Genomic DNA, 26,618 nt, shown 5'->3' with positions numbered 1-26,618 from the left:
GCCCGCTGTAGCCTGGGGGGGCGGCGTGTTTGCAGACCAAATGGCCCCACTGTCAGATGAAGAAAGTCCCCGGTTTGAGAGAAAGACATGGAAATGAAAATGTAGTTCAGCATAAAGCTGATTTCTCTATGAACCTGAGTCTGGGTTCTAGAAAGAAAAGCACACAGGCACAGTTTTGTTTTCAAGTAGCTCACGGTAGGGAAAAGAAACTTACTAACTTCTTTATTAGATGTTAAAATGAAATTAGAGCACAAATACATTAATGTTAAGCCCACAGTTCAGTGATTTATTAAGAGAGTTAGCGTGTGCGTTACATACGAATGTCCTTTTCCATGGAAGAGAATTCTGGTCAGATGAGAGCGGTGATTTTCAGGCTGTCACCAGAAGACCACTGGGACACAGCTGAAGTTGTGTGTTTTGGAAAGTTGTGGGAACAATGTGTGCCATACATTGTTACACCTACTTATTCAGATCCTGAGCTGCTTTGTTTGGGACTGAAATTTACCAGCTCTTGGTAGAGATAATTAATCTAAAACCTATCAGAAGTTCTAATGGACTGTTGTTGACATTTAGGAATTTTCGGATCTTTTTGTGCTTTTGTGATTGTGCCAAGATACTGATAAGAAAAGTTGAAACAATCCCAGTACCTGAATTGAAAACATGACCCATTATGTATCTTTGATTACTCGTGAAAGATAGTTCTTTGGACAGGCTCACTCTGAACATCTGTCTGGTCGAGGGTGTTGGTTAAAGTAACAAAGGGTTTCCAGCTGTTGACCAGGCTAGGGGCTGCAGAGCTAGGCTCCTAGTTTCTGTGCCCCACCCGTCGCGCAGCCTCAGTGTCCAGCCCGTGTCTCTGCCCTTCCCAACTGGGGTTCCATGGGGGAACTGAGGGTTTCTGGAAGGTGATTTGGGTGGTGGGTCTCGGCTCTCCCCAGCATGGTACGTAGGTACCCTCACTTTCAGTGGGTACACCGAGCCAGATTTTCTCGGAAGGCTGCCTCTGGTACGTTCTGTACCCTGGGCCTCCCTTTGCACCTCTGCTCTCTGATCTCACGTTCACCCACAAGGACTGCCTTGAAGTTCTGGGACAAGAAAGTGACTGTTGGATTCATGCAAATGATAATGACTCATGTATCACACGTCCTTCTCATCTGTTTGGGATAACCCTGCCCTCTAGCATTTACACTAACTAATCCTTGGAATTATTCTGTATCTAGTTTTTTAGTCACCGGGGGAAAGTTCGAATGTTCACTTTGTAGCTACCACTCCTTTCGTGTCGTGTCGTGTCGTGTCGTGTCGTGTCGTGTCATGAGAGGGATTGATGCCTGGATTGAGGTCTGCCTGAGTGTTCTCCATATTCTCCTTTTCTTTGGGCTAAACTACCTGCAGCATCAGAAATCTTGAATTGAAAGCCCTTACTCAGGGATCTAAAAAGTGTGCTCCAAGGACCCTTGAGGACCCTCTCCTAGACCCTTTCAGGGGGTCCGTAAGGCACTCCTTTTTCCTTACACTTCAGCCGGAACAGTGTGCCACACACAACACACCGAATGTGAACGAGAGTGAAATAATGCAGCTGTGTTCTACTAAACCAGACATTAAAGAGATTTGTAAAAATAGAAAAGCATGCTGTCCTAATAGCTAATATTTTTTTATTTGGAAAATAATAATGATAATTTTTAATTGCTATTTTTAAAGTGAATTACTAGAAGTTAAAAGTGGAAAAATATTGTCTATTTAATACAGCAAATGACAGCAACTGTAACTCACGCAAATGCTCTTCAGGGGCTTCAGTAATTTTTAAGAGAGTTTGGGGGCCCCGTGACCAAAACTTTTGAGAATGACTGTCCTAACCCGTCATCAGGGAGACTTTTGACTGAGAAAAGAATTTCCAGCGTCTCTTTAGCTTTTCCCGGCAGCCTAGTGAAAACGTCTTGCCTGTGGGATAAGACTGGCTAGTGGATGAGAATTGATTATTGCATATTTTTTATTTCTTTAGTGCAGGATTCTGTCTTCAATACAAGCCTTGCTTTGCCTATATCAGAGAAACCTCTCTTCCTATTGTTATTATTCCCTCTTTTTCTGTTTTGTATCTTTTCTCCTGCCATCAGGGTGACTTACTGGGGGCTGGGCGTGTGAGGGCGGGACTTCACCCGTGGAGAAGTGGGCGGAGCCCAGTCCTGATCCCCCGTCGTCCTCATCTGTCAACGACAGGGAGAATGCAGGTCTGGTGGCCCTGTTTTGTGCCTGACGTATGGAAATTGCCCGGCGATTAGATTGAAACCACCTTCTGTCCAACATGAGTATCCGTGGTTGCTGTTCTAGCTCTGCCTCTTAGAAATTCAGGTTCTTCTGGTTTCTGACTGGTACGTTTGTGACTTCTTGGTTATGTTACGATAGATGAATGGTTTCATGGTCATATAATGTGCGGATTATTATTTATAATAAATGAACTGAAAATGGTTACTTCAAGACTTACAAGCTCCTGATCACTTGCTGTTTGGGAAAGCAAACAGCTTGGCCACAACTCAACTCTAATATTGCGCTGTTCACGAGCATGGCCTTCGTCATACATTGTAGGCCCAGGATACCTTGTCCCGCTCCAAGATGGATGTGACCGAATGACTAAAAGGGACAGATAGGAGTTTTCTGATTAGTTTACATGTCCTGGTCTTACCGAAGGTTACTTTAGCCTGAAGTTGGCTGTCAGGCAGACATGACAGTCTGTCTACGTCTCGTTCTTGTTTCTTTGCTTCTCTGGCAGTCAGACGGTTAGGCATCTCATAATGCATTACCTGATGCAGGTCTAGCGGGGGACCGCATTTCTCAGCGTATTTTGCGTTTAGCCTAAGTTTAATTAATTGTGCTGCAGTGACCCAAGGATGTCATCCTTGATGATTTGCTGGTTTCAGTGCCTGAGAATAGTAATTTATGTACAATTACTTCACTTGAAGTCCTGATTTTAGTCCTACTTGTTGCCCATAGATTGGAGAAGCATTTGCTAGATGTCAGAAATTCAGATACCTGTTTTATAGGACTTTTCCATCTGTAAACACGGATGTAGGGGGTAGAGAGAAGCTATAAAGGTTTTTTTTTTTTTTTTTATGTTTGTTTATTTTTGAGAGAGGGAGAAACCGAGTGGGGAATGGGCAGAGAGAGGGAGACACAGAATCCGAAGCACGCTCCAGGCTCTGAGCTGTCAGTGCAGAGCCCGACACGGGACTCAAAACCGTGAACCGTGAGATCATGACCTGAGCCGAAGTCTGACGCTTAACTGACTGAGCCGCCCAGGAGCCCCGAGAGAAGCTTTAATCGAATAGAGTCTATTCTGTTCATTAATGGTAAGAAATGAACCATAGGATCCACTTCTCTGGGGAGACCGTCACAACCCACAGTGGCCCCCAGGCCTGCTGTGCAGATGTAATGGTTGGGAGTCGGCCGTGCTCTCATCCGCCTGGAAGTGTGGCAGTGGCCTGTGGGCTGTGGGCTTGTCCGTCTGTGTTTGTATCCAGCACGTTGGTGCCGTGCGTGTGGGTGAACCTCGGGCATTCCTGTTTTATGTTGTAGGCAAGATAGGAAAATTCTGATCCATTTTTTGAAGATGGTATTAAACAGTGGTATCTTTGAAATCGGTATTTTATCCATAAAGAATATTGTTTGGGTAATCCATAAAAAACTCCTAAGAGGCAGGTGGTCTCGTAATGTCAAAGAAGAAAAGCATTTGTTTTCCTAATAAGGTACTAGGTTGTGTGCTATGAGAGAAACAAAAACGAGTAATTTAAAATAGTCGACCCGAAGGGGCTGTGACCTGGGCAGAGAAGACAGATGTGGTCAGAAGTGTCTGCGAGGCAGCCCGAGTCCCACGCGTGGGACAGAGCGGCGGGGTCAGGTGGCGTGAGCCAACAGCGTACTCTCGTGCGGAGGAACCGGGAATAGTTCTTGTGAGTAGACCTGCTGTTTCCGTGGGCTTCTGCAACGTCTGAGAGAATTCTCGCGGGAAACAGATGACCTCTGTTTTCTGGAAATTCTCAGGGGTATTTGGTTATGACGGTGTCATTCGTGTAGGAAGAGAGACGTTTACAGGGAGGGGGTTCCTTTACAAACCCTGTTCTGCTCTTTACCGTGGTGCTGCCGTAGAAGAATTCCTTTTCCTTACTCCCTCAGGCTCACCGGTCTTCTCCACTTAAGCCTTGAGTCACACTTGCCAGTCTGAAGGTGACCGGGAGCGGGTCTCTGGTCTCTTCCGCAGATGGCACTCGGGGCGGACCTTGTGTTGATAGGACCGAAGTTAGTGTGATGTTTTCAAGGTTCAGCCGTCTTCTAAGAGCATGTGTCCTGCCTGGCAGTGTGATAAGTAAATCCTAGTAAACAGTGTGTCTCCTGGGTCCAGGTGTGCTTTTTTCACCGTGCCCGTGGATTGGCACGCTTCGGCAGTTGGCTTCCTCATTTTAAAGTTGTGTGACTGGTGTACAGTAAGAGTGATGACTGAATCTTAGCAGTTAAAAAATTTTTTAATGTTTATTTTTGAGAGAGAGAGAGAGCACAGGAAGGGGAGGGGCAGAGAGAGAGGGAGACGTAGAATCGGAAGCAGGCTCCAGGCTCTAAGCCGTCTGCACAGAGCCCGACCCGGGGCTCGAACCCAGGAACTGTGAGATCGTGACCTCAGCTGAAGTCGGACGCTTCACCGATGGAGCCACCCGGGTGCCCCATGGATCTTAGCAGTTTTTTAAAATAAAGAGTTTCAGAGCAAAGCAAAAAGCCTTCCACGGATTCTTTAGTTTAAAAAAACTGAACATTTTAGAGGCACCTGGCTGGCTCTGTGAGTGGAATGTGCGACTCTTGATCTCGGGGTTGTGAGTTCGAGCCCCACTTTGAGTGCAGAGATTACTTAATCTCTGGGGTGCCTGGGTGGCTCAGCTGGTTAAGAGTCTGCTGCTTGATTTTGGCTCATGTTACAACCCCAGGGTCGTGGGATTGAGCCCCACATCAGGCTCCGTGCTAAACGTGCCTACTTGAGATTCCCCCCGCCCAACCCCCCCATCCCCGCCCTAGCATTCCTGTGCGAGCGCATTCTCTGAATGAATGAATGAATGAATGAATGAATGATTTTTTTTATAACCCCAGCATTTAAAAACTTGGTGAGTTATAGCAGAATTGTGCAGTAATTTTCCGTGCCAAGCTGTGCATAGAGGTGAATGCGTGACCAATTGGTGAAGTCTCTGACATTTATCCTCTTTTGTCTCTAAGCTCAGTTTTCCTGCCCAGAATTGCCCTGCCTTCATTTTTTCCCCACATCCAAGAGCATTAGCTTAGAAACTGTGTACTTTTATTGGTTCTCTTCGTTCTTTTTCTCCTGTAAAAGTAGGGAAGAGACTTGGTCTTTGAAAGTCTCCATATTGTGCATTTAAAATGAAAACACTTCTCGTGGTGACAAGACTTTCAGCTCTACGTGTGGATAAGCGAGCAAAGTTGTGACTTTCCATACAAATGATCTGAGACATCCTCATGTCACTGAGTGCGCCCCCCCCCCCCCCCCCCATGAACCTTGCCCACGGAACTGCACGTCTTTACCATCACCCCCACCCGACTTCAGTTTTGTGGGCTGTCGCAAGTCCATTCTCTCTGTCTCTCTCTCATCCAAGTGTAAGTTTGGACCACTTTGCCTAATTGCAATATTCTACTAAAACCTTTCTCCTAAGTCTTTAGATAGATTCTTCATCTTTCTTAGAAATTCTGATAATTATCTAAGTTTATATTTATGCTTATTATCTCCTTTCAGATTTTTTAAGTGGCTAACAGAAAAAAACATACATGATAAAAGTTGAAGTAGGGGAAAGCGCTCCTGGTGAAGGGGGTGGTTCTCTTATTTGTCTGGGGGTGATAGGGACTCCAGTTGAGTGTTGGCCACCCACAAGTTCTAGTTGGCTCAAAAGGAAATACTCCCGCCGACCACACCACGAGAAGAATGGTGTGGGCCTTCTGTGTGTGAGGTGGCCCTGTGGAGGGAGGGACGTAGGGGGAGCACATCTGAAAGATGGAAAGACCAGTGTGCCCGGACCATCGGGAGACAGAGTATGGACTGGGTGAGATGGGCAGTGGTCGAGTCACGGAGAGAAGGCACTGGAGTTTGCTATTTATCTCAAGAGCAGTGAGAAGCAGTGGAAGAAATTTTACTAAGGCAGGCAATTCCGTCTGGTTCGGTTGTTAGGGTCTCACTGGCTGCCGTGGGGAAGGGGAGGTACCGAGATCAGAATGGGCAGCTTCATCCAGTGATGCTGTCGTCATCGCCCAGGCTGCTGGTATCTTCGTTTTTGAGCTTCTCCCCTGCTCCGGGTGTGTGTGTGGTTCAGTATATGTACTTTGGTGTGGACATACGGAGTACACGATAAAACATTAAGAAAGCAAGAAAAAGGATGAGAGAAAAATGAGCAGAAATAGAAATGCCGTTCTCTTGCCCACCCCAGTGTATGTTTAGCATTCTGGAGAAATGTGTCCCACTTTGAAAACCACCAGTGTGGACAAGAGGTCATGGAACATGACCCGTGGCAGTGGAGACCCAGAGATTACGGGGTTGCAAGTAGGTTAACTGGTAGTAGTAGAAAGGAATGGGTGCGGAGGGCCCGAGGTTTCTAGTTTGTGCACCTGAGATCACCGTGCGGGCTGAAGAGTTAGCCAGTACTCCAGCAAACGCTGGTCGGGTTTTTGACAACAGTCTTCTGCTTGGCTATGCACATACTTAATAATAATGCCTTTAGTGACCGAGGCGGGGGGAGGTTGTCAGCTGGTCTGCTGGACGGCTCAGCTCTGCAGGGAAGAGGATGTGGGACGTGGGTCACTCCTGCCTTTACACAAGTGTTAGCACGTGGCAGGACCGGGCCACTACTTCCGGTTGACTCTTGAGGCTTCTTTGGCCGGAGGCAGAGCCTCCACGGCGGATCGGGTGCTGGGCTGGGAGCACATGGAGACTGTCGCCGTTGCAGCCTCTAGTAAATGATCGGCAGTCTGTGAGCTGTTAGCAGCTGTTCTCACTCACGTTTTTGCTTAGAAGGAAATAAAATGCCTTTGAGGCCGTAAGTGGGGGAAAGATCGAAGAGATGAAGAGAGGCAGGGGAAGCCCATCACATGTGCAGTGTTGCCTGAGCCCCGGCACACGGACGGGAGAGCAGTGCGGCTGTGGGCGCTGTTCCAGGTGTGGCTTTAGATGCGTGGTGCTCCAATTCCTGACATAGGTAAAGATTTTCTTTTGTTAAAAACCACATATTTTAAGAGGAAAATTTTTTTGAAAATGTATTAAAGTGCCACTTTAAAAATGCCATCCCTCTGAACACAGTTTACTCTTTTCTCACGTCTTCTGGCACGGAGCCCTGCAGTCTCTCTCACACACACACACACACACACACACACACACACACACACACGTGTATACATCCAGTTTGATTGAGGTATTACTGAAAAATAAAATTGTAAGATATTTAAAGTGTACGTCATGGTGATCTGATACAGTATATATTGTGAAAGGATTTCTCCCATCTAGTTAGTTAACACATCCATCATCTTACCTCTTTTTTTTTTGTTTTTTTAATGATTTTGGTGAGTTGGCAAATTTCGTTTATACAGTACAGTGCTATGAAACTGTAGTCACCATGTTTTACGTTAGATCCTCGGTCTTTACTCATCTTGCAGCTGAAAGTTTGTACCTTTTTACCAACCTCTCTCTATTTACCCCCACGGGCCCTGGCAACCACTTTTCTACTGTTTCTATGAGTCTGGTGGGTTTTTTTTTTGTTTTTTTTTTTTTTAACATTTGTTTATTTTTGAGACAGAGACAGAGTGTGAGCGGGGAAGGGGCAGAGAAAGAGGGAGACCCCGAATCCGAAGCAGACTCCAGGCTCCGAGCTGTCAGCACAGAGCCCAACGCGGGGCTCGAACTCATCAACTGTGAGATCATGACCTGAGCTGAAGTCAGATGCCCAACCACCTGAGCCACCCAAGCGCCCCAAGTGTGTTTGTTTGTTTTAAGTCACCGTACAAGTGATGCCACGTGGTCTCTTTCTCCACCTGGCTCATTTCATGTAGCATAATGCCCGCAGGGTCCATCCATGTTGTTGCCAATGACAGGATTTTCCTCTTATGGCTGAGTAGTGTTCCACATCGTGTTGTGGAATGGAGTATTACACACACACACACACACACACACACACACACTCCGCATCTTCTTTGTTCTTTCATCTCAGGTAGTTTCCGTGTCTCGACCGTTGTGAGTGATGCTGCAGCAAACTGAGGAGTGTGGGTATTCCCTGGATACCATGTTTTCCTTTACTTTGGGTATGTACCCGGAAGCGGGATTGCCGGAAGTTAGGGTAGTTCTGTTTTTAATTTTTGAGGACCCTCCATACTGTTTCTGTAGTGGCTGCAGCAGTCGGCATTCCCGTGGTATGTGTTTTTGTTTCGTGTTGTTTCTGACGCAGGCAGCGCAGTGTCTCCCTGCGTTCGGTTCTGGACACCATAGAACAGACGCACACGCGTTTGCCTTCATTCCCTTTCAGTGTGTGTAGTAGGACTTTCCAATCACGAGGGAAATACCGGGGGGCCCTTATTGATGGTCAGAAGCATGAACACTGCTCATTTGGAAGCTGGTGATGTGTGCTCACTCGACAGATCAGCTTTCCAGAGAGTAAATCAAATTAAAACTGGCTTTAAGCAAACGATCTCATTTAATCCTCAGAGAAATGATGAGATGGGTAATATCCCCTTTACAAGTGGCCGTGGGATGGGATGCTACGGGTCTGCTGTAGTGATCACATCTAGCGGGAAAATGTAGTCATGCCCGTCGATTTGACCCGCCTCTCATTTTCGCTACTGCTGTCTGACCCGGCCTTCACCGTTGCGCCGCTTGTACAAATACCTACGGGGAGAGAGTGGCGAAAGGCCGAGCCTGAGGGATCGCTGCCTTCCAGACCACGTTAGAAATGAGCAAACAGCCACGATGAGACTGTTCTGTGGTCAGAGTAGCTGATACATGTCGTCAGTTTTCTTCTCCGGAAGTCAAATAGAGATGCTCAGTTTTGCTTGCTTGATTCCCCTTAACCTACTCCTCAGTTGATGCTTTCGTGGAGGGCCCGTCCTTTCTTCTCCCAGCTCGGAGCCCGTTCACAGCGAGGCCGACTCGGGGAGAGGCGCTGTTGCGGAGGCACATGCGCGGTGCCCGGGGTACTGATGGCAGCCGTGACCCTGCTTCCGCTGCGGGCCTCCCGGCACCGGACAGTGAGTGCTCCTTCCCACGCTCCTCCCTCCTCCTCCTCCTCCTCCTCCTCCTCCTCCTCCTCCTCCTCCTCCTCCCCCCTCCCCAGTGAGCATCAGAGTTCAGCAGGAAGTGCCTGCAGACCTATGCATGTGACTGAATGAATAATTCAGCGTCTCCGGGGAAGGGGAAGGGGAACTGCAGTAGGATGGAGAGGTAGCCGGGAGCTGGCGGGGAGCACGGGTCCTGAAAGCAGGTGCCTGAGGATCCCAAGTGCAAGCGTGAGGCGTGATAGCGTAAACTGTGACAAGCACAGACGTTTCTGGTTGAAAATGTTCTGTCTCACGCAGTCCTAACGGTTCACCTGCATTCTGACAATTTGTCAGATGACTCTGCCGAAATGATCGGTACTGGAATGTGGCAGTTTCTTTGCTGTCAGAGGCGACATCATTTCTCAGGTTTTCCTTGTGAGTTTTTATATTTTCCTGACTCTTTTTCCCTTTAAATATGAATTAAAGGAACTGAAGAATAAAAGCTGAAGATCAGGCATGTTTACTTAATAAAGGCTTTATTAGAAGTGTCATTTACAGACATCGGTAAGACGGGTTCTTTTAAAGTTTAAACTTGAAATAGAATTATTGACAGTTTCCTAAATCGTTTCTCTCCTCTGCAGTGGTGTGCTTGACTTGGTAGACGTGTTATGTGCATGCCTGTGGTCTCTTCTGTCATTACAGTAATGTTGTGCCTGCGGCTCTCACAGGCCTCGAGTGGGTTGTTGGAGGTACTTGGCAAAGGTGCCTTTTATCAGTCTTACTTATTCTGTTTCTGTTTGCAAATATCTGCTGTATGTATTGTTTTTAAAGCAAGATTTAAACTTAATTGGATTATATTCAATCTAATTTCTAAAAATGGTAAATTCTCCTGATTATATAAGATTTATTACCATGTTCAGATGTACAATCTTTAAATATAAGTTGGTTTGTTCTGATTCTATGGAGACTTTTTTAGTATTAATCGTGTTACCTAAAGAGCACAGTTCAGGGGAAATCTAAAATACCGTCTTGTTAGCCTTTATGCAGTCTTCCTTAAGCCAGTATGTTTTAATCTGTTCGTTGATTTGGGTTAATACCAATGGAAAAGGAAAATATTTCCCATGCTGAAAAGAATTTCTTGGGGATTTTATAGAAAATTATTGATGTAAAGTTTTCGATGTCACTAATGTAATCCTAAGAAAAATACTAATTTTGTTTTTTCTACCCCACTTTTGAGCATCACCTTGATTTTATGTAACCCTTTCTTCCCCTTTTCATAAATTACCACCTTCTTGTTGAGTTTTTTCTCTTAAAGAGAATTTATTTCATTATTACTTAAGGTAAATTTTAATGTAGATAACCTAAATATTAAATGACTGTTTGATATGGCCACACGTTTTTAATATGATATTTTGTCAAGTATATATACACATTGAGAAAAAAAAAAAGAACAAAATGTGGCTTCTGAAAACAATAGTTTTTTGATGCGTTTCAAAGTGCAGAGCAAACGAAGATGTTCTGATTTACATCAGTGACTTTAATAAGACACTTTAATTTCTCCAGGCTGTTTACAACGTCTTTTGTCTTTTTCAACTAGTGGAACTGAGTCCATCTTACGCTGAGTTCATCGTGAGTATTTCTCCAGAATGTTTCTCAGCCGTCAAGTCTTCTAAATGAGCAGTAATTCCATGGAACGAACTCAGCCTTGGGTCTTGACCTCATAAACCGTTCCATTTACTTTCTAAAACATAACCGTAAAATGTAAATGGATCGCACTCTCTGATTGTGTCACCCGGAAAACAAGCTCCAAGGGCATCGTTTGGTCTGTGGCTTATTACAGGGTTTTTCCACAAATAAGATTACACATAAAAATTCTTTTTCAAATTTATATTAAAGAAGATACGTTTTTATTAAATGACAGAGCTTCCAGAATGAGGATCTAGATAGGAAGTGTGTATAAAAACATTTTGAACCTTTCAAAGCACCTTTTAGTTTGTGTGAAGTTCTTCAGATGGCCCCGTTGTCCTTTGAAGCTTCTAACACCAAGGTGTCTGTTGCAGCCCAGAGCAAGGTTGCTGCTACCCAGGACAGCACTAATTTGCGATGTATTTTCTGTGGTAAGCAACATTATGTTTACATTACTTTTTCAAGCTGTGGTACATACTACTTGCACATTTCCATAACTTTTGTTTCCGTAGGCCATAGTCTGGTTTGTGGTGTTTGGGATCCACAGCAGCTACTGTTTCATGTTGTGATACTGTTGGGGCTCACGTAGGTGATTCGGGCGGCTTTTGAGTTGGCTTCTTAGTGGGGATTTGGTTAGAATGAGAGTCTTAAAACGAATTCCTCTTCAGTTCTCCCAACATGAACGAGAGGGGTTTTTGTTTGTTTCTGTTTTTAACGCTTTTGTTTGAAGCAGTCTTTTAATTTACGATTTCAGGGACAGCATTACACCCACCGTAGTGTGTTTTGAGGAATGTGCCTTATCTGAAGGGAGCTTTTGCTCAGGAACGAAGTTTGAGGTGACCCATGTCGTGAGGCAGACGTAAGCCATTGCTGCTTCACTGGGCTGGCTTGGGAGGGACGGCCTTCTTCCCGCTCTAGGTTAGGCACCTGTTGCCGAGGAGTGGGTTTGGGCCTGGCGAGTGCTCTTCCGCTCCTGTGCACACGCGTGCGCACGTGTGTGCCGTGCGCACGCAGCAGCCGGCTGTGCCGCTTAGCTGCCCCAGGTTACAGGTAGTCAGACAGGTGCATCTTCATACCCTTACTCGAGCAGAGGGCTGCGTGCGCACACACCCCCAGACGCACACACACGCACACACAAACCTTCGTCCGAGTCGTTTGTATCATTTGATTCTCACACTTTCCGGTTTGAAAACCCAAGTTCAAAAAGTGACTTGTAATTCTTAGAACTTCTTTTTTATTGGCTCCTGTATATATATCTTTTTTTACTCCTGTATACCTGACTGGCCCAATTATCTTACGAGAGAGAAAATCATAAAGTGACCTACTGCTCAAATTTTAGATGAACAGTTCAGCTGTGTGTATGTACTTATCCATGTGACTCAGTTTTTGATGTGATTCTTCAGTATTTCTGATATTGTTTCTTTAGCTATAAAGAGAATTATTTTCACATTTATGTACTTGCTGGTTGAGGCAAAGAAGCATGTGTTAGAAATTTCCAAAAAATGAAAACTCGGATGTATTTCTTAATCACCTGAAGTTAACATTCTGGGATTGCTCAGGGGAGACACAGAGACAGCAGTGAGCCTGGGGGGTGTGGCCCCTCGCGAGCCCCCGTCTTCCCCGGGGTTTATCTCACCTGTGATTCTCTGCCTCCTCCTGGGGGTTCTTCTAGGCCACCTTTTGAACTAGCCATGAGTTATTATTCGTATTGCTGTTATTAGAGGACTTTTTTTTTTTTTTACTTCATTCTGAGAACCTACTTGGTGTTCTGTACTTTGCTACTTACCGTGTTGAGTTCCACATGCAGAATAATAGATACAATTAACCCAATTGCAGAGAGAAGATTGATTTGCCCTTAATAAAGATGAATTTTTAAGTCGTAAAAGTAATGTGTTAAAAAGCAGATTTTCCCCATTATTACCTTTAATCGATCTAACTGTGTACAACAATATAATGACCACATTGCTAAGTTTACACTTGATTGTATTGTGTATCATAACACCTATTGGTCTTTTAGTCCTGTGTTTTTAAATAGTCTGTGGCTAAGTGTGAAAACTACATTTGTGAAAATTAAAACGTGGTGGCAGGTGGATGTGCTTCAGCCAAAACTCAGTATGAAGTCCTCATTTCCAGGACCCTTCACTCTGATTTCCATCATTTATAGAGAACATAGCAGCGACATGGACACATTTTCTTTATCAGAAACTAAGTCACATCTCTGCTACGTGAATTGTAGCCAGGACAAATTAATATCAGCGCTTGTCTTTGGCTGTGGTAATAAAACAGAGGAACTAATCCTCGAAGATCGCCGCTGTTCTTTATGACGCTCCAGGGGGAGCGAAGCGGGCTCCCTGGTTTCTCCTCTTACTTTCCCCTGGAGGAGAACAGTCAGCCAGCACACGAGCTCAGAGCTCGTGATTCACCCGCTGCGTAGGAAAGTGCCTTTTTTGCATTCTCTGAGAGCACAGGTACCCATTTAGGACTATGACCCATGTGAAAAGTAAGATAATTGTTACATTACAGAAAATACAATGGCAGCTGGCAGCCGTGATTGGTCATAGTTGCCGTCTCATGTTGCTGTAATTGACCAGTTGTAGAACCCAGAGGGCTGACAGGAAGCATGACCTCGTATATCGGAGTTCATAATTGACCCAGAACTCTCCTGTCCATCGCTTTCAGTATATTTACATTATTTTTAAATGCACATGAATTTCAGTGTGTCATTGTCATGACTTGACAGTACTGATGGGGAAGAAGCCAACAAAACAACTAAAGTAAATAGAAGTACGCGAAGACGCCAGGGAGACGGCTTCTCCTCTCCGGCCACCGTGCAGAGAGGTCTATGGAGAGACCAGCTGCCCGTTATCACAAAGAACCGTGTAGAAAATCATCTTTAGAGTTTTTCTTGGATCAAAATTCCCCTCATTTTAAAAGGATTTTCCTTGAAGTTTTCCTGTTTTAGCTGCACGAATAAACTGTAGTACGTTATTTTTATAATTAATGATATCAGCCAGAAAATATTTCCCACATTCTTAAAACCTGCTTTTAAAACAAATTCACTAAGTTTTTAACTTAGGAAAAAACCAAAACGGTTTCTGTACATTCCTTTTAAAAAATACTTTTTTCTCATTCAAGCTTTTTCGAGTTCTATCGAACTTTTGTTTTTGTCTTTTTTCAAATCTGTCTAATAAAATCAGGATTGAGTTGAAATTTTGACACCTTTTTCTTAAATTTACATATTTGAGTGAAAACTCGTATCAATAGATTTCTGTTGGTGGATTTCCTCTGTTGGCACGACGGTGGAGGTGACACATGCTTGCTCTGGGTGTGAGCAGTCTGGCGCACCCGTGGAGGTGGAAGTGTGTGCCGGACTCGTCTCTCTGGCCTGCTGGCATCCAGCTGTTTAGTTATTTGAGCAGCATCAGGTTTTCACTTAAATAAACAGTATTTTAAAAAAGAGTTAAACCATAATGGTCTCGTGAGTTGCCCAAGCTACATGCTCAACATTTAATATTTTTGGAAAGATGTAACTTTGGATTATAAAAAAATGCTTCCCCCAAATAGTTTCTATTTTCTCAGGTTTACCCCCACCCTGATCTTCTGTTTCCTCCCTCCTTCTGCCAAAGAGATGAGACATCTTCTCCTCATAAAAGTATTAGACATTAGTGTATGGCTTAATGTGATAGTCTGTTTTTAACATCAGTATGTTCATTCCCGAGAGAAGGAAAGAATTCCAGCCTGGTTGCTAGACAAGTTTTATTTTTTGTTTATGCAGATTTAAGTGCGTGTTTAATTTAAAAAGCTTTTTGATTTTTTGTTGTTGCCGATGACATGGGGTTAATATATTTTAATACTTCCTTTATGTGGTTATCAAAATAGCAGACTGTTAGGAAATCTAATGAGATACATCACTGCAGTTGTCATGTAATTTGTCCTCCAAAAGACAAATTACATGATTAATCTAGAAATGGGGAAAGAGATGAGGAAAAAATTTAGTAGGTAAGTTTAGATCAAATCATCTGCTTTTCTACATTTGGGATCTACCAGTACTGTATTACTATATTGCCATGTCCTTCTAGTTGTGAGGGTCACTTCACTCTATGGCACACACTTGGTGCTCTTGTGCTGTTAACTTAGAGATACGAGCATTGGCATTAGTACACAGAAGTGTTTGTCTATCAACTCTTTCTTGAAGTAGTGGTCTACAGAACACTTTCACAATATCTGTTAGGGGCATTTGCTGACACACTAGATTTACTTGTTTACTGGATTCATTTGTTTACTGGGTTAGAGTTCAAGATTGTTCTGTTTTAACCGTGGGCGTTGCATATTAGGTCCAGTGTTCATTTCTCTCATGATAACATTTAATTTTTATATCCAGTGACATTAAAATGTCCCATATTTAATGGCATTCTTTATAAGATGCTAAAAATGGGTCTGCATTGTACATGGTACGTGGGAGTGAAGGGTCATTAGTTTCTCGTGACAGAGCCGTGTTGGTTTGAACGCAGGGCTTTTGGTTTGTTTTTTTTTTTTGGGGGGGGGGGTTGTTTTTTACCCCAAATGAAAAGTTGTTAAGATTACCTCTGTTACATTAAAAATTCAGAGAAGTAGGCTAATTCTGTTTAGAAGTTTAGCAAATGTTTGTTTTCACCAGTGCTGGAAATGCCAAGCCAGTAAATAAGAATGGCAGCTTAAATTGGGCAAATTTGATAAATGCATTAGCATACTTCATCCTAGTAATAAGGTTCTCATGCTCTCTCTCTCCTGTTTTTCATTTCCAGTGTTCTATTTAGGTGAGTTTTTGAATTCTGATTTTTTTCATTTAAGTTCTCCCTCCCCACTTCATGAATAAGTACCCTGAAGAGAATGTCTCATTGTCCTAGAAAATGCCAAGCTCAGGCGCCTATTCAGATGCTCATTGAACACTTGTTTTCCTCAAGCTCTTCATATGTAAATGTTTATTTTCCTTTATTGTTGGTGTTTTCCATTTGTTTCAAGTAAGCCTTCTGGGGATGATGGCAGTATTATGTCGCAGTCTTTCATTTGCTGTGTGTTATGTAAAGCTTATATTTTATTTTGCTAAACAAAAAAGAAGACACATTTGTAAATATGTGATGGTTTTATGTTATTCTTCTCATGATTTTATCTCCTCTGTCCAGCTAGCTATAAAGATAATGTTCATCTATAATGTTTTCCTCCCTTTTTAGGGCCAACATTGCCTAGACAAAATTCACAGCTACCTGCCCAAGTTCAAAATGGCCCATCACAAGAAGAATTGGAAATTCAAAGAAGGTAAATTTAAGTTGTTATTTGCAGTTTTTCTTTCTACTGCGGAAGGCCCACGAGCATCCTGGTATATAGGAAGTAGATTGTGTCTTGTCAGCCATTTAAAAGTCACTTAGCAGCACACAAAATGACTTTCACTTCACGGAGTCTTATTTTTATAGTGCTTATAGATTGATCTATGGTCATTCTGGCTTTCACATAACTAATTTAACTAGAAAGTTGGCGTCGTGTTGGCTGTTTGGATAAGTCTCTGATCTTGAGATACTACCATAGAGCTTAGTAATGGATACAGACTCACTCTGTTCATGATTAAATCGCTGGTTCAGTGAGATCAATAGTAATCATCTCGTTGCTTCAATGCCCTTTATAAAGAAATAGATTTGAAATTGTAACACAGCCTCAATTAGGTATAGGTTCTTTTTTCTGAATTAGCAGAGTTTCTGAACTGTAAGCTACCAAACTTGTAACAAAAGAGTTTTCTATACATTCAGCAACTAAAACTGAATTAAACCAGGTGTTCCATTTTATTTTATTTTATCTTTTATTTATTTTGAGAGAGCGAGTAGGAGAGAGTGTGATCAAGGGGTGGGGGGGAGAGAGAGAGAGAATGAATATGAATCCCAAGCAGGCTCCACGCTGTCAGTGCAGAGCCTGACTCGGGTCTCCATCTCACAAACCTTGAGATCATGACCTGAGTCGAAATCAAGAGTTGGATGCTTAACTAACTGAGCCATCCAGGTTCTCCCAGGCCTTCCACTTAAAATTTTTTTTTTTTTAACGTTTATTTATTTTTCAGACAGAGAGAGACACAGCATGAACGGGGGAGGGGCAGAGAGAGGGAAACACAGAATCGGAAGCAGGCTCCAGGCTCTGAGCCGTCAGCCCAGAGCCCGACGCGGGGCTCGAACCCGCGGACCGCGAGATCGTGACCTGAGCTGAAGTCGGACGCTTAACCGACTGAGCCACCCAGGCGCCCCAGGCCTTCCACTTTAAACAAATGAAAACTTTTTGGAGATGTTGACATTGCCTTTTTTTGTTTGTTTGTTTAATGTCTATCTACTTTTGAGAGACAGAGCATGAGCAGGGGAGGAGCAGAGAGAGAGGGAGACACAAAATCCTAGACAGGTCCCAGGCTCGAGCTGTCTGTCAGCACAGAGCCTGACGCAGGGCTCAAACCCACAAACCATGATGAGATCATGACCTGAGCCGAAGTCAGACGCCCAACCAACTGAGCCACTCAGGCACCCCTGTTATTTTTAATCACTAGTAGGTCACTTGTTTATTACAGAGAGCTGATAATCGTCCTACAGATGGATTCTTCCAGTTGACAAACATTTGCTCCATGGCAAGCTAGAGTTTCTTCCTGTGACCTTTGATTTGGATCCACATTTGAAACACTCTTCATATTCTTCATGTTGTCTTGATATGTGTGTCATGTTCCTCTGAAAGACAGATAGACAGACAGGGATCTTTCACCACGTTCTGTGTGTAAATGCGTGGCCCTTGGGGAAGGCCCTTCCGAAATGAATTTTGTTTTCATCACAGCCTCTCTGGTTGAATCCCTCTCTATTTGGTTGAAAATCTGTCTCTTTTGAGTGATGCTGTAACTTAAGTTTTTGTAGAAATAAGGAAGGTTTAAAAGTTCTGTATTGAGTGTTTTAAACATTCCAAAATAATTTCAAGAGTTAGAAATTGTAATGATACTGTTGCCCATCCCCCCCCCCATACACACGGAAAAATAATTAATAAAAAAATGATTGTAGTATTATCAGGAGTAACCCATTTGTAGAAAGCCAGGAAGAACCAGGAGAGAACCCAAATGTAACAGATAATTTTTCACGTTGTGGAGCAGACAAGCATGTGGCCCTGGGGACAGGTGCTGGGCGAGGACAGCACAGAATAGAGACCGGAGCCGCGGAGGATGCTGCCGGCTGGTTAAGGGTCTCTGAAGGGCCGTCCGCTACATGGAGGGCTGTCCACGACTTGCAGCTCGAGGCTGTACTGGAAATGAGTATTGAGCGAATTTTTTACTGATTGCTGTGAAAACGCTGTGTGTATCTGTCCCATCTGGGTGTTAGCCCTGCAGCGCTCAGCCGGACTTGAGGCTTTTCTGCTTGTATGTGGGAAGATACGTCAGGATTTGAAATTGGACGTTGTTTATATTACTTGTTTAGTTGAAGACTTGAAATCGTCCAAAAAATTGATGTAAGTTTTTAAATTATTTTCTGTCCACAGTCACACACAGACTTTCTTCTTTTTTTTTCTTTTTTAATTAAAAAAAAAAAAAAAAACAATGTTTATGTCCGCACCCAATGTAGGGCTTGAGCTCATAACCCCGAGATCAAGAGTCGCACTTCCCACCCAACTGAGCCAGCACGGCGCCCCTCTTCTTTCTCTTGGATAAACCTTCCATTGGACACCACTTTTCTTTCTCCTGGTGTTCATTTTTATCTCTGTTCCTTCCCTTTGCTCTCCTCTACCCGCTTCCATTTTTATCTGGTGAAATCTGTTGGTGTCTGCTCCGATCTCCTGGAAATGCTGCTTCCATCATCATTGGCTTGTTTCTGGTTTAGATTTCTTCTCCTGGTGCACAGCCTGCCTCTGCTTTCTTCCTTTTGGTACTGTAGTCTCTGTTCATCGCGGACTGCTCTCCCTTCCGTTTCTTCCGCAAGGGCGTGCGCTTAGCTGTCTCTGGGTTTTTTCCGCACGTGGTATACCTTCAAAAAACTGAGGATTCTGTGGGATATTGTAGTTTTCTCTTAACTGTCTTATGCTGACGGCTCCCACGTTTACAGCCGTGATCTGCACCTGAGATCCATATTTCCAATGAAATGGAATCCACGCGTCCTTTTGAGAATTTGGTGCCAGCAGTGGACTCCTGCCCTCTTCCACCCAGCCCTGCATCCTTCTTAAATGCGCGTACACGTGCTCTTCTGTGCAACACCTGCATGACATTTCGGAGGGTCACAGACCCTTCGGTTCCAACGAGTGGTCCTCAGTGAGCTGCTGCGGAACGCATGCGTTTGGGTATCCCGCTAATACCTCAGGGCGCGCACACTTCCTTCTCTTCGTATTTCACCCGGACTTTCTGCTTTAGGAAGTCTGTAATTATCTTCATTCACAGGCTCTGTTCCGGCATACCCTGTGACTTCTGTCTCGGAAAGCCTGACAGATTGTCTCTTCGGACATTCTCGTCACCGAGAGCTTTTCTGGCGTGTGTTCCCTTACGCACTGCCATCGTTTTCTAGTTGGTTTTCCTGCCTTTAACATAACCTAGATCCCTTTCAGTTTTTCCCACTTGCTTACTGTCAGATTAATTCTTTTTTAAGTCGTGTGTTCATGGTAGAATCCCAGGTAGTGCCGGAGGGTCGGAGATGGGGGAGCGTGTGGCCTTCCCTTCGTGTTAATCTCCAGACTCAATCCCTCCTAACCGTTTCTGCTTTTAGTATTTTGGATGGCTTCTTCCATAGCGCGAGATTATATGTTTCTATTTCTGTCTCCTGATTAGTCGAGTGATGGCTAGTGGCGGCTGACTCTACTAGGAAACCCGAATTCTTCATGTCCCTGCCCGTTACCAGTGGCCACTATTTGTAGTCCTGCTGTCGGTTTCTCTTTCAAATTGAACCTGTGTCTCTTCACTGCTCCCTCTGCGAGGGGGGCTCAGTGGTCCTGCCGTCCCGCTCCGCCCCCTGGGTGTGCTGTCTTGTCCGTCTGTTAGCAGGGGAGCCCCCCACCCCCTACCCCACTCTGGGGTCCCTTTAAACCTCATTCACCAGGGTAGTTGGAGTCCTCACGAATATGTGACTAGCTAAAGTTTTTGAGTTTTGTGGTTTCTTTCTCCCTCATTTCTTTCTTTAACCTCAATATTTAATAGACCTTTTCCATTTGAAGACTTAATAAGCACATCTCTTAATTTTTTTTAAAAATTTATTTTTTTAACATGTCTTCTCTGTTTTCTCTGTTGACTTTTTTGGGAACTCCTACATGTCAGATGCTGGCCTCCAGGGTTGTTGCTTCAGTATACTTCTATTTTTTCATTTTCTGCTTTTTTCTTTTTGTTCTGTATCATTGGTAATATTTTTTTTTTTAATTTTTTTTTTCAACTTTTTTTTTTTTATTTATTTTTGGGACAGAGAGAGACAGAGCATGAACGGGGGAGGGGCAGAGAGAGAGGGAGACACAGAATCGGAAACAGGCTCCAGGCTCCGAGCCATCAGCCCGGAGCCCGACGCGGGGCTCGAACTCACGGACCGCAAGATCGTGACCCGGCTGAAGTCGGACGCTTAACCGACTGCGCCACCCAGGCGCCCCTCATTGGTAATATTTTTAGCCACATATCCTAGACCAGCACTATTTAGTAGAAATACAGTATGGCCCATGTATGTAATTTTTAGTGGCCATATTAGCAAAAGTAAAAAAGAAACCTGTGACCTTAATTTTAATAATATATCGTGTTTAACCCAGTTTATCTAAAATCTTATCCCTCCAGGGGTGCCTGGGTGGCTCAGTCGGTTGAGCATCCGACTTCAGCTCGGGTCACGATCTTTCGGTCTGTGAGTTCGAGCCCCACGTCGGGCTCTGTGCTGACAGCTCAGAGCCTGGATGGAGCCTGCTTGGGATTCTGTCTCCCCCTCTCTCTGCCCCTCCCCCACTTGTGCTCTGTCTCTCTCTCTCTCTCTCTCTCTCTCAAAACTAAATAAACATTAAAAAAATTTTTTTAATATTATCATTCCAGCATAAAGTAAGTGTAGAAATTGTTATGGTGTTTTACATTCTCTTTTTCATACTGAGTCTTTAAAATTCGGAATGTATTTTACACTTACCACGCATTACTGTCCAGACAGGCCACATTGTACGCGCCCACAGGCCACACCCCTGGCTCACGGCCACCTAATCGGGTGGGACGGTGGTGGATCTCTATTGAAAGACCAGTCTTAATCTCCAAGAGAGCTTTTTCTGTTTTGTAATCATTCCCTTCTTAACAGCCTGTTCCAGACTCACGATTGTATCTTAAGTCTCTCATGTTCTCGTCCTTTCTCTGAGTCCTCTCCCTCCTGTAGAGCTGGGTTGTTTGTCTTGTGTACTCAATATTCCTCCAACATCTGGTAATCTTGAGTGGTCCGCTTCTTTGTAAACGGATTCGATCGAATGGCATCCGCCCTCGGCTCGGGTTTCCTGTTGCATCATGGAGGTGACGTCTCTGCCGGACACGGCCTCCCTGAGAGCGAGGGCTGCCGGGGACGGGGGTCTGTGGAGGCGGGCAGAGCACACAGACTGGCAGGCTGCCCTTTCGGTAGGGAACAAGGGTGGGGGGCCGACCGGCCTCGGGACCCCACAGATGCCGACCGAGCTAGCCCTGGCTCCCCCAAAGCCGTGGCTCACCCCAGGCCGCGTGTCTGCTCAGAGGGCAGGCTGTGGTAAACGCCACCGCGTCTGTTGAGCTGAGCTGGGGGAGGAGAGGGTGGCGGTGCGGCTGCTCTGCAGACAGGGCGTGCGGTTATTAATCGGCCCGATCGTGGCCGCGTTGCCCGCTCCCGTCCTGTCCCCTGGCCTCGCGGGAGGCCTCTCCTGCCTCCTCTTCTCCCGTCTGCTTCAGCCTCGTTGGGCACGGATGCCGGCTGTGGTCGCCTCCGCTCCGCGGCGCGGCGAGGTTCCAGGCGCCGTCTGTTCCCCTGCTTACGACGGAGCGGGGCAGGGAGCGGGGCGGGGACGTAAACAGCCTTACCCCAGTCAGACGGACCGTCGACCTCCTAGGCGAGTAGTGCCCCCGGAAGAGACCGAGTAGAGGGGGGCGTGTGGGCCAGAGGGGCAAGGGGACGCCGGCCGGGGCGGCTCTCCCCGACGCGAGGGAGGGCGCCGGCCAGGTGGGTGTCTGGGTGAAGCGCGCTGCGTGCGGAGGGAGCACCCCGGGCGGAGGCCTCGTGGTGCTCGTGCACGCGTGTGCACGTGGACGAAGAGGCCCCTGAGGCCGGGGCAGAGAGAACAAGTGCACAGGGAGAGCGGTAGGTGGGTTTGAAGCCCGCGGAGAGTCCTGTCACGCGGGACGCGGCGGGCGATCGCGGAGAATTGAGCTTTCGTTCTGAGCGAAGGAGGAACCGCTGAGTGGTCTTGATGGACGTGAGTCGGCTTGCCGTCTCGGCCGGCCGTCCGTCTGGCTGCGCCGCGGAGACTAGCCTAGAGGGGAGCGCGCACGCAGGCGGGCGCGCGGTCGGGACCGTCCGGCCGGAGGACTCGGCGGCCGTCGCGGTCAACTAGGCGGGCCCCGGGGGTGGCTTCCGCCGAGGGAGGGGTGGGCGTGGCGAGAAGGCGGAGTCTTGGGCTCCTTGGGGGCGGGGTGCCGGCGGGGAAGGGTCACGGCTTTTAACCCGAGCGGGTGGGGAGGGGAGGGCGAGTTGTCCCCGACCGGAGCCGCGGGGGACTGTGCGAGCGGAGGGGGTTTTGTTGGGAGACACCGGGCTGGGGGAGCTCTGACGGCGCGCGGTTGGGACCTTCGCCGGACGTGCGCGGAAGGGCGCCGGGCAGGTGTTCGGCTGCACTGTCTACAGAGACGCGGGCGGGAGGTCGAGGCTTCCGGCCTTGCTGTTCTCGCCTCCGTAGACCTGATGATGGAGTTGGTCTGCCGCCGACCCCTCCGTGTTCCACTTTGTCGTGAGGTTGTGTACGCAAGGTCAGGGTTTTCCTGGAATTCCGGGAGGGGAGAGTTTGTTGACGTCTGCGGACCGGAATGAGTCCAGACGGTCCCGTGTGTCGCTTCCCCTCAGCGCTCCCGCGAGCCGTCCTCACGTCCGGCTTAGTTCTTTGGCCGGACGTCTGCGGGCGTCGGGGTCCGGGGCCCCGGCGGTGTCTCTGTGCCCCGGCGTCTCCTCCGTGCCTCGCTCGGCGGCCGCTCGTTGTCCGTAGACTCTCCTCCGGGTCTGTCGGTGGCTTGCTTTTCCGAACCCTTACGACTTACTCACACGCTCTTTTACCTTTTACCGTCGAGGGTCTGGTTTACAGAAGGGTCTCCTTCACAGCGAACATCGTAGGCTGCTTGAGAGTAGAGACCTGAATAAAGTTTCTAAGAAAAAGCCAGGAAGTTTCTGGTAGTGAATTCACTTATGTGTAGGTGTTAGGTGTAAGAGACAGAAAATGTGAGTGTATATGGTTCGGAGTAGAGTTAAATAAGATAAGACACGCTGTTTTCATGCTCCTTAGGCTTCTGTCTGTGCCGCTTGGGAGATGGCTTTGAGCCAGGCCTTGAATGGGGCCTGGTGGAGCATTCGAGGCAGGAAGAGCAGAGGGTAAGGGCAGGGGCGGGCAGGGGCGGGCAGGGGCGGGCAGGCCCGCCCCGCCTTAGACCAGTAGGTCGAGTCCAGCTTGCCAAGTGCTTTGTATGCCATGCTAAGAAACTGCTTTTTACTTATTTATTTATTTTTGAGAGAGAGAGAGCGAGAGTGTGTGCTCGCATGCTTTGGGGGGGTGGGGGGAGCAGAGAGAGGGAGAGAGAGAATCAGCACAGAACCCGACGTGGAGCTCAATCCCACGAGCTATGAGATCATGACCAGATCAAGAGTCAGATGCTCAACTGACTGAGCCACCTAGGTGCCCCAGAAATTGCTTTTTAGTAGTCTTGTCTTGAATTTGTCGTATAATAAAAAGGCACCTTGCTTTTTAACACTTAAGTATTTTCCCATAACGAGAAAGGTATACACCATTTTCCTTTGGCCTGCATCCCTTAATCTATCTTTGCTGGGGGGTTAGATCTACTGGGAAGAAGATACTTTGTAGCGGACCCTTAGTATTTGGTCCTTGCCTCAGCCAGCCGGGCTCCTGTGTTCTGTGGCCTGAAGACAGATGACAACAGACAGAACAAACTGAAGCTGGAGGAAATAGGTGTAATACAGGGAGCAGAAGAAAACCTGAAAATACACTGTAACAGCTTTGGAAAACTAGGAGAATATATTTCACTCCTAAAGCAGAAACCCTAGTTATTTAAAAAATAATCATTCAGAGAGTAAGGAAATGTACTTAGACATTAAAAAAATAGGAGTTTTGAAAAATAAATTACCCTAGGAATAGTTATAATAAAAGATAAGGGACAGTAAATGAGAAAGAAAACAAAATAAGATCAGATTAGGAGGTCCGATATCCAAATAATGGGACCTTTAAGGGAGCAAAGAACGAAAAGCCTGAGGAAACAGAATCTGCAAATAAATGACAGGAGAAAGTTTCCTGGACCTCAGTGATGTGGTCGTGTGGGTCAGAGCGCTGCAGACCTTTTCCGAGTAGGGCCAGGTGGTAAATGTTTTAGCCAGAGAGTGGCCACGAGGCTTCTGTGGCAGTGGTTCGCCTCTTTGCAGTTTGCTGGGGACAGCAGGGGCAAGCGGGAGTGGCCGGCTTTGGGCCCTGGGTTCTCACTTGTGGGGCCCCAGGTCTGGATGGACACGACTCGCCAGTGTCCGGCCCAGTAAGTGAGAAAAACAGACCCACCGACAGGGCCTGTCACTGGAGTTGTAGACTGCGAGAGTAGAGCTTGGGGTGGGCGGGAGGGCTTCAAATCCTGAGAGGTTGTTTCCAAACTTCTTCTCTGTACAACTTCCCAGGAAGCTACTGGAAGGGGTGTTCTGTTAAAATGAGAGAATTGGGGCGCCTGCCTGGCTCAGTTGGTTAAGCATCCAACTTGGGCTCAGGTCTCGATTTCATGGTTCGTGAGTTCGAGTGCGGAGCCCGCTTCAGATCCTCTGTCTCCCTCTCTCTCTGCCCCACCCCTTTTCACGCATGCTCACTCTCAAAAATAAACATTTAAAAATAAAGTGAGAGAATAAACCATTCAGGAATGAGGTCATGGCCCCACCAGGAAACAAGGCACCCATCTTGGGATGAGATTAGGGAGTTCCCAGCGTCACTGAAGGTGAAAGCCAGATTTCGGGGCCCATCCGATGGGCCAGGGATCTGAGGTGCTTCCTGGGAAAAGCAAGAATGAGGGAACACGAAATAGAGCGGATCACCTGATGCGCCGGGTCATGTCGAGAGGGTTTACGGTTCCGGTTGGAGAGTTGGGGGTGAAGTAGGGATAGCGTAAAGAAAAGAACCAGATGGGGAGGAGACGGTGACTTTTGACACCAGAACAAGGAAGAAGTTGCTCGGAAGAGCAGATGTGATTGGCCGTGAATATTGGGATCCAAAGTGGTGTCGTGATTTTATCGGAAGAGTGAGGAAGGTGAGGTTCTGTGGCGGAGAGGGGCAGGAGGTGGCTCACCTGTGAAGGAGAAAGCAGGTGCCGTGCGACTGAACAGCTGAGAACTGGGGGAGCTCAGGAAACCACCGTATGTGGGAACCTGGCATCAGCGCCAGATCGAAAGGCTCTGCTTCTGGAGAGCGAGATCGGAAGCTGTGTTTTGTTACACGCTCTGTGACGCGACTTGACTGTTAAGGTGTGTGTGCATTTTACAGGTTTAATCTCTCTGTCTTAGTGAGCGTGAATTCGAGTTGATGAAACAGATGTTTACTCCAGGTGTTGTCTTAGTGAGTCCAGTACCTTGACTCTGGTAACGTGATGGTAGTTACTGGTTAGTTCTCTACCCCTGTATGTATCGTTTGTTGACGTCAGTCTTTGGTTTCTACTCGTGTTAGTAATATCTGGCTTCTTTGACTGTGATGAAAACCGTATTTAAGAAACATGAGTCAGTCCTGTTTTCAGTCTCAACATAGGATGTAATTTAGTTAATGTCTATAAATAGCGAATGGGCACCACTACCTGAAAGATATAAAAGGGCCTGGTAGTCCTAGCACAGAGCAGGCCGGGAACCATGCGGTTGTACAGCCCCCCAGTCAGCCGGCCGGGGCCGGATGGACCCAGAGTCGACCGCCTGCTGCTGTGAGTACGGGCCTGTGTCGGGGGTTCTGTAACTGAGACCTGCATCCTCTGCTTTCATCTTGTCCGTTTTGTATTTGCTTACTAATGAAGAAGTGGAATGACCCACGTGATGTGATCAGAAGATGTATGTAGTTTTATTTTCTGACAAGTGTCGGTAGCATCGTAGTGTTACTAGATGTTGTCAACTCAGACTTTAAATCATTCTCTATCTACCTAATAACACTCTTCATCATAGGCAAGGCTGTACGAAATGTGGTTTTAAATTTCATTATATTTTGCTCACTTTAAGAAAAATAGTCTTTGGGTCAACATAAACTAAATACGTGTCTGAATATATTTTTAAAAACCTATTACTCTCACTGTTGGCCAGTGCTTTGGGCATCTCTTGACATTTGGGGAGACTTCTTTCGAGGAAAGGGGTATTTGGGTGGTAGGAGGAACTATTTGTGATGTTTTTTAAATGCTCTTGGTGGCTATGATATTGGTCCTTTGCACTGTAATTGTTTTTGGAAAA

The 26,618-nt window shown here is 46.2% G+C and overlaps 1 protein-coding gene across 1 annotated transcript in view; it reads left to right on the top strand.

The window, feature by feature from the left end:
- ENAH (ENAH actin regulator) overlaps nucleotides 1–26,618 on the top strand; it is a gene marked incomplete at its 5' end in the record, with an annotated part of 108,477 nt that overhangs the window by 56,287 nt on the left and 25,572 nt on the right. Inside the window, 2 exon segments of the mRNA XM_049635313.1 lie at nucleotides 11,334–11,390; nucleotides 16,170–16,254. Of these exon segments, the coding sequence (XP_049491270.1) occupies nucleotides 11,334–11,390; nucleotides 16,170–16,254 (142 nt within the window).

This window comes from Panthera uncia, chromosome F1 (assembly GCF_023721935.1).
Source record: "Panthera uncia isolate 11264 chromosome F1, Puncia_PCG_1.0, whole genome shotgun sequence".
Taxonomy (NCBI): domain Eukaryota; kingdom Metazoa; phylum Chordata; class Mammalia; order Carnivora; family Felidae; genus Panthera; species Panthera uncia.
Note: the sequence above shows the minus strand (reverse complement) of the source record. Positions and strands in the feature narration are given on the sequence as shown.